This window comes from Syngnathus leptorhynchus, chromosome 10, assembly GCF_054491065.1.
Source record: "Syngnathus leptorhynchus isolate UIUO chromosome 10, UIUO_Slep, whole genome shotgun sequence".
In the NCBI taxonomy this organism is placed as follows: domain Eukaryota; kingdom Metazoa; phylum Chordata; class Actinopteri; order Syngnathiformes; family Syngnathidae; genus Syngnathus; species Syngnathus leptorhynchus.
Genome location: NC_141204.1, coordinates 2,023,131 through 2,042,380, shown reverse-complemented (window position 1 = coordinate 2,042,380; position 19,250 = coordinate 2,023,131). Strand labels below are relative to the sequence as shown.

Below are 19,250 nucleotides of genomic sequence, written 5' to 3'. Positions count from 1 at the left end.
TAGCAGAAGGCTTATCTGTCCTGTTTAATGTGCACTGCACTTTGCAAAACTTATCTCTCATTTACGGTATCGGGATTTCAAGGACGTTCCAAGGTCCCTGTGATTTGTCTTTCTTTTTGCTGCTTCATTTCTGAAAAAAAATATATTTGGGGTCAGAAGTAATGGGTGAGCAGAATGCTTACTCTGACCCGGACACGGGTTCAGAAAATAATAAAAACATTTAATGAATAGACATTCAAATAGAGCAAAAGCAGAAAAAAAATACAAAATAAATAAATATTGTATGCCACTGTGAATATAGGTCGAAATATAATTACACATGTTTGCATTCGAATATTTTGGATCTTCAAGACTGTAATAAAAGATGCTTTTTAAATAAATTTATAAAAAATGTTTACACGTTTGCTATATGGCTCACTCTTGGTCTACTTCACGACACAAAGAGCGGTCTTATAGCAGCTTTGCAATACGACATTAGCAAAAGAAAACTTAATGGGAACCAATGTGAAAGAGCAATTTGAGGCTAGATGTGCATGTGCCAGTGCTCTGGGTTATACAAGATTTGCATGCTAATCATCCTAATAATAATGTCATGCCTGAAGCAATGAGGGCCATAGAAGGAAGCTTATCTCACCAGGAATATGGCACCAAAAATAGGTTCACATTTGAAGGCGTCCTTATAATTTATGGACCTCACCTCATTTAGAAGTACATCACTGGAACCTGCAAGTGTCCTTAAAAAACTATTTTAGAAAACTAGCTTGGATTGTTGCCAGGAATTTGGAAGAAAATGTGACTTTCTACTCTGGTGACAACATTCTTGGGACCCATCTTGCAGTCAGCCCGAAATTCTTAGTTAAAACAGTGGACTGAACCAGAACGGATCTCTATGGACTTAGCTATGGGTTGGACACTAAGATGTCTGTCATCTAAGACCATGCGGTCAATGTCATAATTAGACATCAAGTTAATCAGTCCAATAAATAGATTGATGAAAAGAATTGTTTGAAATACACTCTGGTTATTGTCACCGGTCTGGGTGAAGGAAAGGAAAAACTGCATAGTGCATTGTGGGGAATTGCTGTTTTCATAGGTCTTTTAATGTATCAACAATTAACTTTATTCGGAATGGAAGTAAAATTGCCTAATTTGGTATGATGACACTCATATGATGCAAATTTTAATTTTCATCATTTTGTGGGTGCTGCAAGCCAGCAATTTCCTGTACTAAAACGTCTTATTATTATTATGATTATGATTATTATGATGATGATGATGATTATTAATATGATTATTATGATTATTATGATTATTATGATTAGGACGGATGGATTATTATTATTATTATCATCGTCCTTAGGTCAGCTGACCAAGTATCAACCAATTGGTGCGCCTTTACTCATGACGTCAGCATGTTTACACGGAAGTGTGCGCTTCCACTGACGGCTGCTGTTTAAATATGGAATTTATCGCAAAATCGGTCCGTTTATCACATTAACGGAAGAACGGACTTTGTCCGTAACGTAACGCGGTTCAATATGTACAGCGGTCTTCTGCCCAAGGACTTAACAGAAGACGACCTCAGTCCGGATGATCAGGAAGAGGAGCATGAGAGTGAAGTCGTGGAAGTAATAAACAATAAGCCGGTTATTGATGCTACAAATGAAGTCCTGCCTGGTATATCCCAGGAAATGTGGCAAGTATGTTGAACTACGTGAGCTACTACTTACCGTGCTTTGCAGTCGCTTTGCATTAAGTCAGCTGGAGAAGACTTCTGACTGCTCTCATCCCAACTCAAAAAATGCACGCTCAATGCAAAACTCACTGTGCTTTATGTTCAAGAAATTTAACGATCTGCGTAAGAAGAAAGACGAGATGAAGATGATGAAACTCCCGAGGAAAAAAAGAAGAAAAAGACGACAATGCAAGAAAGGTGTTGACGGTTCACTGTGGGCATGGTTTTCTGTACTTAACTGCAGTGGTGACGGGCATGCATGCCTTTACTTATCCACGACACTTTATAATGGTCAATAAAATACTACTTATATTATTTTTTCAGCACTAAACAAACAAAACAATCAAAATTAAATGCAAAAAAAAAGGACATTACATATCCTATATTCTAATTACAACTTCGAGAAGTAGCTGTAGTGCGGACACCTTATGCTCGTCTAATATTGTGCATACAGTTGATTGAAATGATATCAAAATGATTAGTGTAGCGAATTTCAAGCTGCATGTGTGTATGTTGATTTTATGATGCTAACGATGTCTGATTTGTCACCTGACAGAAACAGAGGGCAAAGAACCAACAGAGACCAGGTGATATCCTTTTCCTCTGCACGACCTACACAAAAAAAAAAGAATGAGAACCCAATATAATGTTGTAGGGCTACAAAATGGTGACTGCTGTAACTTTCCTTTCCCGTCAGCAGAGAGCGTCAGGAGGAGCTGGAGAAGCACTGGGATGGGCTAAAGCAGTATTTTGGTGTAAATGATCGATTTCATCCCCCTGCATGTTCCAACCCCCCTGAAAAGGTAATAAAAGCTTCGGCTTTCCATCTTATCTGCGAGCGACTTTTAACGCGCAGGCTGTCGTCGCTGCTCGTGACACTCTCGCATCCTTTTGTGTTTCCATGCCACTGTGGTCTTTCATTGTTTTCTATGATATGACATCTGGATTAGAAAAATCCTCCAGGAAACTCAACCTGACATTGAGTAGAATATTAAGGATTATGTTCAGCTACATTTAGTGATAAGATTAGAGGCACGCTCCTTTCTTGTGCGCTTGAGATTAAAGTCAGATGTAGGGGTGCTCCTTCACTGTGCAAATCCTCATAAAAACCCAAATTTTGCTTAGCAAGACGAACAAGGGTTTGCGTAAGTACTGATGAAAATGTTCCTCCGGCATGCCTCACAAGTTGTTCATTTTTTTTTAGATTCAGAAGCATTGGAAAGTGCACGAGAAGCAAAAACGTACGCAAGATTAATGAGTGACCCGGAGAATAAAAGCTGCTCCCATTTTCGCTTTGAAATGATTGTAATAATTATTTTGGCACTATTTGTATTTTATTTAATTGGCTGATTTATTTTCATTCTGATGTGTGCAACTATGAAAAGATAAAGAAGCTGAATGAATCCCAAACTTTTGACATAACCGTAATGAGACACTCTTCATCCCTCAAATGCATTTTTTTTTTTTTTTGGTATCCTCAGTTGAATTTAATTGCCTAAAATAATGAATGTCATATTTTTGGGGATATAAAAGATGATGTCTGCCAATATTAAGAACGATCACCTTATGGAAAGTCACGTTGAGGTGTGGATGTTTTAGGGGTAATCAACACTATATTTTCCCCCCTCCTAGATTCCATTTGAAGTTAAGGGCCACAAATGTTTCATCAAAGGAGACGCAGTTGTAGCAAGTATTTTCTTCGAATGTGATGATATTTTGGAGCCGTCTGCTTCCGTAGATAGGCTCATCACAGCAGAACTGCCTCGCAATCACAAAGCTCTTGCTTCGTCCCGTAATGGAAATTTGTAATTAAAGTGACATTTATGTTTGGTAATCTCCTGTAGCATTTTTTAAGATTTCCCCACTAATATCCAATCCCAAAAAAAAAAAAAAAAAAAAAGGTTTTCATTTGTGAGGGGGAAATCTACATATTTGTAGTAATGGCAATCATATTAAAAATACGGCCCTGGGGACTTTTGAAGTTACTCTTTGATTTTTTTTTTTTTTCCCACTGTACCCTTATTCCCCCCCTCCCAAAAAAAAGGCTGATTTTTATATATTTTTTTCCCCTCTCTCACTCTTCATGCAGTCCGGCCTAGAAAAGAGCATAGAGACGGCCATCGCTGAAGGGGACACTGCAAAGGCGGAGGAGATGAGCGACAGACTCGCCACTCGAGAGGTACATTGTGCCGATAAGAGATCTTTGGGGTGCTTTGGCTGTGACAAATCAGGCTAATGGATCCGTGGCCATTTCTGCCGCAAAGACATAGAAGAACATAAACACAGCCAGACAGCCACCATTCAGTCCTGCAGCCTTTTTTTTTTCCCCCATTGAGTTAATGGAAAGCCCTCCCCTTAGTTTTGAAGTGCTGCAGTTCTAAAAGACTTTTGGCTCTGCTTTTTAATGAAGGGTACATTGCTTTAAAGCCAAGTCTTAAATAATTCCGCCGGTATGAGTTTCTTACCTTTGAAGTGTACATGTGCCTAAATGCAGCGCCTGAAGTTTGTAACTCGCCGCCTCGGTAAGGTAGGCATCAAGGATCAAGTGGTTTGAAAGTAATTTAGCGTCAAGTCTAGCCCGAACATGTAATTGTATTTGAAAAGAAACACAGCTACGACGCTACGTCGAACTTCCTTTGCTTCATATTGAAGCTTAAAATCGGAGTTTTTTTTGTTTTTTGCTGACAGCATTCAATTTTGTATTTTGCAATAGTCGCTAACAAAACGCAACAATCGTTGCCAAAAATGTCTTTTTGTCTTCAAAGGCACACACATTTAGTTAATGGTTATCATAACAATGTTACATCTAGCCTCTCACTAGTCATTTGGAATTATTAGTTACATCATGATATTGTCAATTCAAATTACCGTCAAGTAATTATAGGTATAATTACTCATATTTTCAGCTAAATGATAAGAAAAGTGGGCAAATCTGAGCGAGGGCTTTAAAGGAAAGAAATTGTGACTGGCACCAGCGCTGCACTTTGAAAAAGCCTCTTAGGGTGCTGCCGGTTGGTTTTAGCCTGAGCCGAGGTTTTTGCCTCCCTGGCACCTGCTTTGTGTTTTGCCAGAATGATGATGGGACATGACAGCAGTCTGGCAGCCGTGATCATTTCATTCCCAGTGAAGTGACCAATTAGAATTCCTGAGAAAAAAACTTTTGAACTCCAACCCAGATCCATAAATAAACTGGCTGAACAAAGATGCAAAAAATATAATAGCAGCTCAGTGAGAAATATTTGGAGGATCAATAGTTCAGAATCAATTTCAAGGTTCTAATTGAGTGGGCTCATTTTGTACGCCATGGCTTAAATCTTGAATTTGTTTATGCTCGTAAGACCAAGACAAGATTCTGGCAGAAACAATATGAACAGGTTTTCCTAGCAAAAGCATTCTGACAACTGTGAAGAACTAAAGAGGCCCGTTTGTCCCTCCAGGCATTGTTTTGTCAAGAAAATGCTCTGACGTGTTGACGACATGATTTATTCTGAGCCAAATGGAAGGAAACAGAAAGCTGGTTGTCAGCATCAGCAATTTTCATTCTTCTGAGCTCCATCACATAATTTCATCGTTTTACTTGACTTCTTCCTTTTTTTTTTAATTAAACATTGCAACTCTTTGTTAACTTTAGAAATTCATAACAAATTGGAGGATTCCATCCCGCCGCCAGCAATGTTGAAAGACAAAGTAAAGCCATCACATTGCCTCTTAGGTACCAAACGATCACAAGCGTCTTCATGGCTTAGACAAAGCCCCTTAATGTATTCCTTTAAAATGTGCAGTTCAGGGCTCTTCCCTCCTAAAGATGTCTCTCGCTTCTTCTCATCGCGGTAATACCGCTTTTTAAATCATTCTTCTTAGAAGCCACTGAACTCCCAAATGTAACCCAAAAAAAAATCCATGTACCTTAGTAGTGCACATTTGAACGTCCAAGTCCTCCTATTAAGCAGACAGGTTCTCCAGCTTTTGATAAATGCACACATCCTTTTGCACTTTTCAGTTTCATGTGGGCTAATTAATTCTGTAATTAGCATAACATTGAGTGACTGAGGCATAATGTAGCCTCCAGCTCTGTCAGGAGATGTGATAGTGTCCATTGGCAGATTGATTTTGCAGCTATGTCAGCTAAACCAGGCAGTGCCGCCGGAAGTTGAAAACAAATTATGAGTCAAAAGCCAAGTTAACCTTGCACGAGGGAGGGAGGGAGTGCGCCATGCAAAATGTACAATCTTCGAAATAGTACTCTGCCAACACGGCAACCTAAAATTGAAAAACTCACACAGATTGTGATATTGAGTATAATAAAGCATTTTTTTGGAATAACTACAAATATTTTGATATGATTTCGATCACGGCCACTTCAAAAGTGTCTTTAAAATAAAGACAATATACTTAATAGTTTCAGGGGAGAAGTTAGCTAGCGCATTTTCTCCGGTCCCGGACGGAGCCCACAAAGCAACTATCAAGTCAAACAAAGCCCGACTTTGAACTCGGCAATATTCTTTCATGAATCGACACTTTGCTTATTGTGTTCCATTCATCCTTAATAATGACTCACTTTTGTTTCCTTTTTAAATAACAAGTACAAGTGAGGTCCTTTGAAATGGAGCTTGTCCTTTATGTGAAGGAATGGCTTTCTTTTCTCACAAAAGACCGTCACACTACGTTAGAGAGTCGAGTCTCCCCGTAGCACTCATCTCAACTATTAGAGAGGCATTACCACTTCAAAACATAACTTGGATTCAGTCGGGTCCATTTCACCACCGCAGGAGCCAAGGACTATGAAAATGGAAAAAATGCATTGCATGGCCTCAGAAAGCCATAAGGCACACTATATAACAAAGGCGGGCAACTTAAGTTTGCCCGGGTTGAATTTATTTATTTTTCTTGACAATTCTAACATTTTCATCCTGCATTTCCTGCTAAATACTTGTATCTTATGATTGCTTATTAGATTTGACTTGCACCAAATGACAAATCAAAGGGAATTGTTTCCCTCAGCAAATGAATATTCTTCGTATTTCTGTTAAATTGCCCGATTTTGATTACGACTTAGTTCGGTGTCATTCAAATCTAGTGTCTGCAATTTAAAAATAATTGTCCATATTTGGGATGGTGTCCAGCAGCCTTTGGTTTTATAGCATTTAAACATGCCGATGGTTATTTAATCTCTCATTATGGCGCAGCTCAAATTTCTGACAGGAAAAGCCTCGGTGTCTTTAAAAAAAAAAAAAAAAAAATCATCCCCAACCAAAAAAGGTGCTGTGGCATTTTATCAAAGCGATGTGATCGCTTAGCTAAAACAAAGGAAGAGTGTTTTGTGAGTATTAATATCTTTTTTTTTTTCCCTCCTTCTTCTCCTGTGCACCTTTACTTTGCCTTGCTGTGTTGTAATAAAAAAATAAAAAAAGAGCAGAACATTAATGGAAAGTTGGCTTTATCAGATTTGGACTTTTTCCTCGGCACCATCAGTGAATTAGGCTGACTGTCCCTGCGCAACCCCCCTCGGGCCACCCTGTGCTGACTTTAGTCAAAGTCTCCTCTTTGTTCTGTTTCCCTTCATCACAAGCAATTTATCAGTGAATGAACTTTTATTGTATCTCCGGATGACTCACATTAAATTTCCCACCCATTAATTTGAAATGGATTTTAAAAATGGGTACAAAGCTTTTATCAAATGCCTGGGAATCTCATTTGGATTATTGTATTTCATTAATTACTTAAGAGACAAAGCATACTTTTCAATGTAGATTTGTGTGCTGTTTAATTAATTAGCATGTTTTCTCTTTTAATTAAAGCAATTTTTAAATTGGAGCCCACAGCAAAACACATATATAATTTGTTTGTAATTATGCCTTAATTGGTGGTAGTGAAAGCTAAGCAGCCGTGTTTTTTTTTTTTTTGCCGTTTATTGCGAGTCACTCATTAATTAGACTGTTTTCTCTAATTAGCTTATAAAACTGTTGATGGCATATTATTCTAAGTGTGAGTTCAAAGCATGCTAATAAGCCCACCCCACTCAGAAGAGGCAAGATAATGGATTGTGCACAAGCAAGTGAACTTTTTTTGTGTGTGTCTGCTCCCTAATGATGACGCGTCACGTCTATCTCCAATCAGATTAGTTGAAGAGAAAATTGAGACATTGTTGTTTTGGCAGTGTCCTCCCTGGAGTTTTTTTTTTTTTTTTGCCTGCCTGCCATGTAATTGTGTTTGTCAAAGTGGTGGCGAGATTACAAAAGTTCTTCTGAGGCTGCCCAGTGGGATGTGCATTGGGATTTAGCAATGTAATGCTGTGTTTCAATTATTCATGTTTTTCAAGTTTATATTGTTGGCAGTGATTTTGATAGTGCTGACTTTAGTTGGCAGCCATTATCGCAGATGCTACAAAAGAACTTGCTTCTGACTGCTTTAATGTCTGCCTCCCTCATTTATTAATTCATCAATTAATTTGGGATGGGCGAGTATCGATACCACGTATCGGTATCGGTGACGACACCAGCCAAAGTATCGGTACTTACCACCGCGGCTGATCTAGATCAGGAACAAGACATTCGAGTAGATATTGACATTCATTCAATGTGATTTTAAGATTTTAAAATGATCCGTCATTGAGAAATGTTATGCATCAAAAGTCTAAGTGGTTTCAGTACTCGGTATCGGATCAGTGAATGAGGATTTGTACTGGTATCGAAACATTCCTAAAATTGACCAGGTAGCCATAAAAAAAGCCATATATCGTCTATGTTCTAGAAATGGTGGCGGACACCTCCAACTACTCGTCAGATGATTTATTCTCTCTTGGATTGTCTTTTGTAGGATTTGAAACCAGTTGCATGCTTAGTTGATTTCACTTGGAAGGCGATATGGGTGGTGTCCACTGATCTCTTGATCCTTTGACCTTCCCAATGTTGCTGCAACAAAACACGCTTTCTTCCCTCAGTTTTAAGAAATGATGCCGGAATAATACACACCCAGCCAGCGCCTAATCTGATATTCATTCCTTTCTTATATCGCCCTTCTTGCCAAGGTTGACTAAGGCCACATTATTTAGGCATTAAGGTAGTGTGATAAGGGAATTAGGCTGGTCATTAATCGTTTACACGTCAAATGCAGCAGAGCAGCTCGGGGAGGTGATTTAGTGAGGCAAAGCCATATAGCCCGTGTTAATCCACCTCTCACACGATTTAATTGGAAGAGTCTTCCTGGATAGGAAAATTATGAATGGCTTGAAGGCAATTTTGTCCTTAAAACCATCATTTATTTGATATTGTTAAAAGACGCTTTCACACTATCCACACGGAGATGCGTTTTCTTTTTAACGTTAATTGAGGTCTTGTATTTTGTAGCTGTTTGATTGAGCCTTACCAATTATGATTTCAGTTGTGTCAGTGCACCAGGCAGCATTACGTTTTTTTTTTGTTTTTTTTTTCTCAAATCGCATTAGGGTGCCCTGTTTGGGCCTCCATTTGAATCTCCATGACGACCCAAACTTGAATGAATCTGTACTATTGACTTAACCCTCATCGTGGCCTTAAGCTGCAGTGGCAGCATTGAGCACAATGATGTGTGGGTTTTTTTTTTTTTTTTTGCTTTGCTTTGCTTTGTTTGCATTCAAATCTACCAAAGGTCAGAGTATTAATCCTCAGAATAAACCTTATTTTGAACAGGGCTGTGCACAAGTGAGAGAAACTACAGAAACAGGAACATGATGATGACAGACACTTAATCATATATTAATATGCATGGCAGTGGGAAGAACTGCCTCTTAGGGCCACATAAACATAGACAGCAGGAGGTTTCTTGTCTCGTGCCTTTGTCCCAGCTTTGTACTTGCATTCTTATTTGCACTAGCTTCTGATGTGAGAGGATTTGGCACTAACACACTTTGGGGGGGGAGGGGGAGGGAAAAAAATCCTGAAAAGTGGATCAAAAAAGTAAATGAAAAATAATGTCATATTACAGAAAACATGAGAGGCTAATTTGTGCCGACTTTTGGCTAATTTTGTTCTCGCTACAGAAAGAGGAGCCGTCACCTGCTCGGCGCCACGGCGCTGACAGTGCCAGTGATCCATGAAATAAGCTGCCGCTGGCTTTGTTCAGATAAGAATGAACAAATCTGCACAATGTACTGCTCTCGGAATCTCATATTCATACTTGCATGCAGGCTGAAGGAAATAAGCTGTTTGCAGGCTTGATTAATCAGACATTTGAGGGTTTATTTTATATTTTTTTTGTTTCTTTGATCTGTCTCCTAGGTAACTTGCTTGACATTATAATGTCAACAGCTTCAGCTAAAACAATCAGAAAATGAATAAATGGGAAAAATTGCATACGCGCACACAATAAATATATATATATATATATATATATATATATATATAATGGAAATGTGTTGAGCAGGTGATTGTGCATAATCCCCAAGTAGGGGTGGGGGGGGAAATGGTGCCTCCACATCAAGCCATTTAGTGTCATGCCGATTCATTGGATTGTTCCCCAACGGTGAGGCCTCATAGCCACAGAGTTGACATTGTTAATACCGTAATTTAATAAACGTGTGTGTATAATCTCGCCGCCACATCGCAGCCACTCGGAAGCATCGACACCAATCCAACAAAGAGGAGAAACGCCCATGCCGCTCGCTATCTTCTCCTGGTAAAGCTACGGCAAAGGCCCGCTTTACAAGTTTTCCCGTTGTAAGGGCTCTCCGAGAGTAGAAAACATGATTTGGAGAATTTTAAAAGCTATAAAATGGCCAAGGACTGTCATCATCCTATGTACGCTCCAGGTTATACAGACATTTTCACAAATCTTGTAGTGGCTGTAAAGATGAATGCCTTAAGGGCCCCCACCCGCCACTTGCAGCCAGCCGCAGCCCTTATCTTAAATCCAAGCAAAGTACCATTAATCTTTTTGAAAGACCTTTATGGCTTTTAATGTATCCCAAATTAGAACATTTTACACCCTTGGTTCCTGAAATATAGTGATAAAAAGCCTTTAGAGTTTAATTTTTCCTGCCTGCTCGCTCTGACCTGCTTAATCCCAGCATGCATTAGGAGATATTTTACTTTCAGTCTTTCTAATAAAGTTTATCCCTCTTAATTATAATTGAAATATTTCTTTTCCTGCCAGGTCTTTTTTATTTTTTTATTTTCTTCAAGTGGTGCAGCGGTGCTACATTTCTTCATTACCTCAAGACCTTTTGTTTTTTTTTTCCTTCCGCAATTTGAATATGACAGAATTAGCCCAACGTTTGGTGAAATTGTTCCAAGTTGTTTATCAAAGTTTGCCTCCGCTTGAATAATATGAATGCTTTTATCTCGGGCAGGAGTGACAGAGGAGGGAGGATTTTCCCTTTGTTTCCCGCGCTTGTGTGTGACTGGGGTTATTGGGATTATTCTGCTTCACAATACACTGGTGTCTTCCCTGGGATTTGAATGTTTGCCTCTTGCTGTCACGGTCCTTCTCCTCACTACAGCTTCCACTATTTCAAAAGTAGATTTATTATTCACTGTCTTTAGGAGTCGTCGACTCTTCTTTCGTAAGCAACGAGCAGAATTTAGGATTTTCTTTTTAATGACGAGGTATTTTGATCAATAATAATAAACGGTACGGTGTTGACATTCTGCTAGTTTATTGCTAACAAGAGTCAAAATTGAATTAATTAAATGTGTTGTCACAAACAGGAAGTTGCTTTTTCACCACAAATCTCCGTCAAGTATTTTACCGCTGCAATATTTCAATCCGACCATCGATTGTAATGTAAGAGCCAGAATTGACTGCGTATATCATTTGAAAAATCGCAATGTGGTTTTGAATTTGATTCATTCTTCAAGCCTATTCTGTTACCGCACGCCGTCTGAATGTGGTGCGAAGGAGGCAGCAGAGACCGTGACAAGAAAGCACCCCGACCGTCAGTCAGACAAGCTTTTATTTTATGCCTCAAACTGATCTCCATTCTCCAATGGGCCTTTCCTCTGTCTCTAAATAGCTGGCCGTGAAAATCGCCCAAGCCACTGATTGCCGTGACTTTGTGCAGCGCAAACAGGAAGAGGACGCTTTGAGGGCAGCGAAGAAAAGGAAGAAGCAAATAGCTTGGGGGTATGAAGTCTCTGTCCTCCTCATGTTTTGTGTCTGCCATCCCATCTTTCATGGTGTCGAGTGCAGTTAAGATGGACTTGCTCAAATATGGATACTTTGAGTCTTTCGTCACCAAAGATGGTTTTTGTTTTTTGTTTTTCAGATTTGAGGCGAAAAAACGATGGGAAACCAAAAGCAACATGGGTTACATGTGACCAAGATGGAAGGAAGATTTTTTTTTATGGTAATTGTTTCGTATGGCAAACTGATCTGTTTTTTTTTTTTATGTTTTGTTTTTTTTGCACAGTTAAGAGAATTAACACTCGCAAGAGTGCGTGTTGGCTGAGGGCAGAATAGTAAATCCATCTAAAAGCGAAAAAAAAAAAAATGGCACATTCAAATTAATTCCCTAGGCGTCCATTGGAGTCTGCATTGTGTTAGTTTTCCATTACATTTCAGTGATTTGAGCGTTCTGGCCTTCAAATTAAATCTGCTGTACATTACTGGATGATGCGTTTATTTATTGCTGTAAAGTGGGTTAATCATGAAGGCGCTCCTTTCTTCTCCTAGGGAAGAGAAAAGAAAGATTAGGTCCCTAATGCAATGTACAGGATAATGTGCGATAGGATTTGTGTGAAGAAAATGAAATTTGCCTGCTGTAAATTGTTGTTAGCTAACATAAACTGCAAGTTGAGAGAAGGGCTGAATGACATGAAACGGGAGGCTTTGCTTTGCTGTTGGCCGTCGTACTATTGTTTTGGCATCCCAACAACAGGCACGCGTTTTCTCGAAGCTTCCACTCAGCGCGCTTTGTGCGATGAGCGCTCGTAAACTAGTTGTCGAAAACCCCCACTTTGATCTTCCCCCCGCTTTTCAACGTTTATTCCAATTCCGACAACTGTTAATTGTAAACAGCTTTGTAATGATGATGATGACTTGTTTTTAGAACGCTTCTGTAGAGATATTTTTCCAATTGTGGGAAATAATTGCTTGCTTTAACTCATTCACTGCCAACCCAGTTAATTTCTTTGACGTCTATAACCGTCAATGGCACTGAATGAGTTAAGATAACGAGGTATAAAAATCACGTTATTGGTATTTATTGTGTGTGCTTAATGCATTATTATGAATTTTTGTGGCCATTTCTAATCTCAGAAACGGAACTATGCTGAAGTGACTGACTTTCAAGTGAATCTTGGAAATTTTGTGCCAGGGTACGATGCTGTAAATTGCTTGGAATGTGTGCTAATTAAACTATTAATTATCTCTGTAATGAGATGTGAGTCCAAACTGCGTTAAGCACATCAAAGTACAACATGGGAATCCTTCACTTTGATGACTGCAATGAAAAACATCTTGGCTGAGAGTTTCCATTAACGGGGTCACAGAATGCTGAATTTTAGAGCCTTCTGGATGACTTTGGATACCATAAGAGTAGTTTAGTGCATATAGATGACAAAAAAGCGGTTAAAGTATCAACGAGAAAATGTTTTTTTTGAACAATATATGGCTCCACCAAAATGAAAGGAGCACCAACGTATCATCTCTGCTCTACGGGAAGTAGGAAACGTCAAAATTAAAATGTAGTAGTGAATTACACGAAAGCTCTTTATTCATTTCATTTTTCCAGATGACCTTTGTGTAATTTTAATACGATAAAGCCCACCCTGAATTAAAAACACACTGAGAAATCTGCAATCCAGTAGAGTGCAAATGACCTCAACATAAACCTGAATGTATTTTTTGTCTCTAGATCAAATCACACTTAAGTGCTTATTTTATGAAAAAGGTAAACCATTGTGTTCTTTTTTTTTTAATTATTTTTTTCTTTCAAGCTAGCTAGATAGAATCCTCAACCAAACGTTAGCAGTGAATATGACGAGCGGCGATTCGAGAACAGCGTGCCACCCTCCCTATCCATAGCATCGGCTGTTATTATTAATCTTTTTGAACACAAGATAATGCCTTGAGCAGAGATGATTCTGCTTTTAAGCTGGAAAATCCACTTTCCCTCCTTGTCATGTGGAGGAACTGTTTTCAATCGTTTGTAACTGGAGGCCAATCTTAGCCCCTGACCTAGGCTGATTTGTTCGGAAACACACAGACAAATTCCCTGGGCACATGTCGAATGTCTTCGAGGAAAAGTGTTTGTTGTGTGGAACGGGGTGGGAGGAAAAGAAAACAACAACAATCCCATTAAATGGTTGGGAGGCTTCTCTGGTATGAAAGGGGAACATATGTTGGCGATAATAAGACATCAGCGCTATCGCTTGCTACTATCAGCAGGTAGAATAGGATTAACTCATCGGGAAGATTGCAAAGATATAGTTGCTTCTCCAAACACCTCACACAAAGTGGAAGCCGAAAGTATTCATCGGGAAACTTTCGAGGAAAAAAAAATATGTACAGTATGTTTAGGATTAGACGTGGGTTTTTTTTTAGGACAGTGTTTAAATTGTTTTATATCTGAAAAAAAACATCTTATTCTTCAGTTGCAATTGACACATGAAAGAGGCAACAAAAATATTTTGATATATATATAAATTAAAATAATAATATACATATATTTTAATTTATTTATTATCTTCCTTTTTTTTTTCCTCCTGTTGATAGCATATTGGAGGAGTGACAAGCTGTGTGGATGTTGACATAGTCAGTTGATTTAATGACCTGTTTAATTTTGGCATGTCTGCAGCTCTCAAATGTTTTGCAGGTTTAATTAGCGTAATCACCGCTCGCGAAAAAGGGCCACAGGGTTGTTTAATGGGTCGTGTTTGTCAAGATGCACAGAATTATAACACAAAAGACATGTCATTTATGCACTGCGGCAGTCTTCCAGTAATTATGGGTGTCACAATTGATAATTACAGAAAGGATTGCTCCATGTGAAAGCCAAAAGGAACCTCTGTGCTGTGAGGAAATTTATTTGACAGTGTTTTGTTGGAACAATATGCCTAATGCAATGGTAAACACCTCAGTGGTAACTAGAGCAATATTGACAGACTAGTAGCCTCAAACTCACATCAAAGTATCAATACGATATTTCATTCTGCAGTTTGACTGATGCGTGGTCAAGTGAAGTTATGAGTCAAAATTGAAATGGTGAAATACAGAACAAAGTATGATTCACTTCCCTCAAACTGTGAAATCTAGGCCAAACTAAACATGTGCTTGATCTATAATTAAAAAACTATAGTTTACTCTTTGCGTCCTCTTGATTGCCTTTGTTGGAAATTGCTTTGAAAGCATTTGTTTTATCATTAAGTTTGACTTACGGAATGTAAGACATTAAAATGAACTTTTAATTAATTCTTTCCTTTGCTGTCATGGACTAAATACGCTGAGCATGCACCCATTATGCCTTCATCCTCTATGTCCGAGCCACATATGGCATTCATCATCAATTTTTAAATAACTTAATTAATATTTCATTTTTCTTTAAGGAACCATTTAACAGTTCCAACAGAGGTAATCGCATCTTAAGAAGTGGTGCAAAGCTGAATAGGCTTTTTGCCAAATCTCACTTACGATGTCTCATCATTTTGGATTCGGGCAATCACATATTGACTCCAAATTAGCATCACGTTACACAACATCTAACTTGCCATCTATTTTTATGCGATTGACAAACCACTTGCTGGTGTAACATTTCCTGGAAATGCTGAATTCCAAAACGACCAACACTCGCCTCCTGTTTAGCAGGGCAATTATACATCACCGCCTTCATTAAAAGGCGGAAGAAACTCGTTACTTCTGTTTTGATACTGCTAATTCTTTATGGACATGACAACAGTGGCACTGTGGCCCTTTGTAAGCTCTCTCGGTCGAGGCTCGACTGACTCTCAGGCCGGTTGAGCGAGGAACTAATTTGTGTCCAAACCCCAAGGAGCTCCAAACTCTTCCAAGTAATTCCCTTCTTTCAGACTTCCAACGTTGTGTCGACACAAACAATGGCGGCGCTTTGTAAAAGTGATGCGAGAACCACTGCCCGGTATAATTCATCATTTGAATGACAATAGAGCACTTAGCACTGCTTCAATTATGTCTGTCTTCTATCGCCACTATTTCACCGTCATTAAAGTCTCTTATCTCAGATTCAGTCCTCTGAGTTTACTTTTGACAGAAACTGCTCGGACGTGACCTTTCAGCACCGCTATAAGTCATCTGGGTCATACTTACGGAATATTTCAAATTGTACGTAGGACAGAATTTGCAAAGAAGCATTTGAATTCGAATATGGAGGTCATGACAGCCTTTTATATTTTGCAGTTGATACGAGGTCACCAACACACTCAAATTGCAGGCAGGATGGTTTGAGCCCAAAAAACGAAAAAAGCGTGAGGTCGACGTGTTAACCGCTAGCTTATTACCTTGCCACCAACAGGGAGGGGAAATTGAGTTTTCAACAGGATATGACTCACCGAAAAGTATCATGCTCACCAGCAGGCAGGTACCGTTTGGCTTTTTAGCCCTCGCTTGACGTCTTGTTCTCTATACGGTGATAACTACCGTAATGAGATTTGCCATTAAGAAAGAAAAGAATGAAAAGGACCCCCGACCATCTGCATAGCTCCACCAATGTAAAACGGGCTGAACGCTATCACGCTGGAATTCAATCACTGAATTATAACCTCTTTGTGTGTGAGTACCTCACACTATATTCATTTAAAAAAAAAAAAAAAAAGACTCCATTTAATTAGCTCTCTTATGTTGAAAAATTCATGAATTTGTCTGGAAATTGCCTCTCCTATTGGGGATGACTTAAGTGCTGATGCAAAAAAAAAAGTAGCCCTTCCTCACACACACACCCTAAAAAAAAAAAAAGAAACAATTTATGTAAATAGAGACAGAGTGTTTACTTGGAGGAAAGTGAAGCCCTGAACACAGTTAAGCTTGGCATGCTGCAGCCAAAGGGGACCGCTCACCATCAACTTCAGCCTTATTAAACTGATTACCAACTCGGCCTAATTAATCAGAGACAGTGCCCTTTCTTGTCATGTAGAGAGGGGAGCTCTGTGAGTTCCTAGCTAACCCATCTGTTCTCCTCTGGTGCCACTGTCCTCCCATTTCTTCTTCCAGCTTTTGATTAAAGTAGGGGAATGGTAATTTCCATGGCATCATCTGGGCCGGCAGGATGCAAGGACAAGTAGCAATTACCTAAAACAAACACAAAGCTAAGATTGCTGGAGACGCTAGCGCTTCATCGCAGAATAAGACAACGGATTGCTTGCAAAACACCTTTTACCGGCCATTTTGTTCATTGTTTTGGGACTACTCGGGGGGTAATGTGCACTGACAAATTATTGTTGGATTATTCATGTTAAACGTTCTGTGTTTGCATATGTCCATATGTTTTTAAAATGGGATTTGCCTCTTTTTTTCCAGTGTATACATTTCTCCATGGTCTTTTATTTTAAACTTCAATGAATATTTTTTTACAGCGTATTGCCATGGCAACATTTATAATGTAGTTTTGCTGATAAACATTATTGCACAAAAATTCAATACGCATACTTTGACACTTGAGGGAATACTAGAAGTCGTTTCTAATGATACTTTGCTTGCCCCTCTACCTCTTTCTGATGCAGCATTATACGCCTGCTCCCAATTTAAGTGGTTGTATTCTATTACTTCACCACTAGATGGCAAGTGCATTTTACGCACTTCGCTTTCACAGGTATCGAAAGTCAACCCAAGTAACGATCAATAAAATACGAGGCAGGCACGGCTATACAATAAGACGCATGCTTTGAATGCATCCGACTTCTCACGCTGAGAAGCTCCTTCTGTTTTGGGCTGGTGTGCTCACATCCTCCTCTGGAGAAACAAATACAGGCCTTTTCATTTCTCCAGCAATCACAGCAAATGCCAAGTCTAACTGGTCCCTTTATTACTCCTAATTAATGCCCGATTAAAGAATGAAAATCAGGATTCTAGCAGTGACTTGTTTTTCCAAGGAGTGCGGAGTTAATCCCCTTTGGATCTTGCGGAATCATTTAAGGATTCGCCTTGTTCTGTTTATCAAATAAACCAAGTAATTAGAGACTTTAGATAAGTAGGCTAAATTGATGCCCGCCCTTTGTCTTCCCCAGCTAGCGCTGGCTGATAGAAACAGCTGTGTTGCTCTGGTAATGTGCGGCTTTATACTTGTCCAATAACAATGCCCTTTGTGTTTGCTAGGCTTGTAATTACGCTGGGGAGCCTCCTTGACCTTGCTATGCGCTCCTATCTGACTTTGAAATCAGTGTATTTCATTTCTTAACCCACAAAGATACATCACATGGGACTTTACTGACTTCCCCATGAATGTAACTCAGACCTCAGACTCCATTAGCGCTCTAGCTAGCTTAATCCTCCATTAGCGCAGTCTACGCATGGCTCTACTGGATCTGTTTTGTCTTTTTTTAGTTGAGTTTTCTCATCTGACTCGATTTTGGCAAATCGTATGTGTTTATGTTTGAATTCCTGCTGCAACGATGGAGCGTAATGCGGTTCAGGACCGATCATGTCTGGTGTTGCATCCGTTGTACGTTCCCAGCACTGCAATCACAACATTGTCTTCCGTTATGATGACTCCATGTTATCCAGAGAACGAGAAAGGTGTCGCTTCAAGTGTTACTAACTTTTACTTCGTCTGTGTATGCAAGCGAGGGTTCAATTCTCACTCGGTGATGGTGTGAATGTGAGCGTAGAAGCTTCCGCTATCTTTTTACGGTACCCTTTGATTGAGTTCTAGTTTGCCTTTTGCCGGCATAGGCAACCCAAAATAAAACGTATAGAAAATAAACGGTTTCATGCAGCTTCTGTAAATTGTACGAAAAATGCCAAAATACAACACAGGGCGTTATTAATTTGTCGGAAAATCTTAAAGACCGACTTAATTCTGGCTCACAATTTTTCTTCAATGTATTTGTTTTTCTATTTCGTTCCGAGTGGCAGCCTCCAAATTCCAGCCACGTGGTCTGTGTTCTTTATTCTTTGACGGCAGGCCTAACGCTGAGCCTTCCTCTAATTAGATCAGGAATTATAGCCCGGATTAGGTATTGAAGGGGCATGCCAGTTCTTCTGACCATGGTAGTAGCTATTTGGAGTCACCATTTCAAAGTTATGCGCTTAATGCCACCATCCCCTCCTTTGCTTTGCATTATAACACAGCTGCAGGAAGAGTGACAAACACAGTTAATCTCTTGTTTGCTGGCAGCCCCATTACAAAGGAGTAAAGAAGGATTTTTTTTTCTTCCCCCCCAAACGCAGTAAACACTCAAAATTCAGCATTGTCCATTACCTCTTAAACACAGCCGATAACGAGCGTCATTAATTAAACTGTGGGAGTAAGTGGGGATACATCAATTAAAAGTAATCATTGGACGCGAGCGTAAATAGAATGCTTGTTTAAGAATTGTTTCCTCTGAAACTCCCAAATGTTAGCAATGTAGAT

The 19,250-nt window shown here is 39.3% G+C and overlaps 1 protein-coding gene across 2 annotated transcripts; it reads left to right on the top strand.

The window, feature by feature from the left end:
- The first annotated feature begins 1,398 nt into the window (after nt 1–1,398).
- Nucleotides 1,399–13,301, top strand: fam204a (family with sequence similarity 204 member A). Of its 2 annotated transcripts, none has more exons than XM_085922755.1 (7): nt 1,399–1,700; nt 1,843–1,933; nt 2,292–2,322; nt 2,433–2,538; nt 3,825–3,914; nt 11,724–11,833; nt 11,976–13,301. In XM_085922755.1, exons 1-7 carry the CDS (start codon nt 1,539–1,541, stop codon nt 12,025–12,027), a joined length of 642 nt encoding a protein of 213 aa, XP_085778881.1. In that variant the 5' UTR covers nt 1,399–1,538; the 3' UTR covers nt 12,028–13,301. The 2 variants fall into 2 exon arrangements, with proteins under 2 accessions (XP_085778881.1, XP_085778882.1); XM_085922756.1 differs by having other exon boundaries at nt 2,436–2,538; nt 11,976–13,299.
- Nucleotides 13,302–19,250: the final 5,949 nt, after the last annotated feature.

What these genes read in the sequence shown, in the direction of transcription:
- fam204a (XM_085922755.1), top strand. Translation starts at nt 1,539, where the DNA reads ATGTACAGCGGTCTTCTGCCCAAGGACTTAACAGAAGACGACCTCAGT. An exon ending in ACAGACTCGCCACTCGAGAG is followed by an intron (nt 3,915 to 11,723) that starts GTACATTGTGCC and finishes GTCTCTAAATAG; the next exon opens with CTGGCCGTGAAAATCGCCCA. An exon ending in AAGAAGCAAATAGCTTGGGG is followed by an intron (nt 11,834 to 11,975) that starts GTATGAAGTCTC and finishes TTTGTTTTTCAG; the next exon opens with ATTTGAGGCGAAAAAACGAT.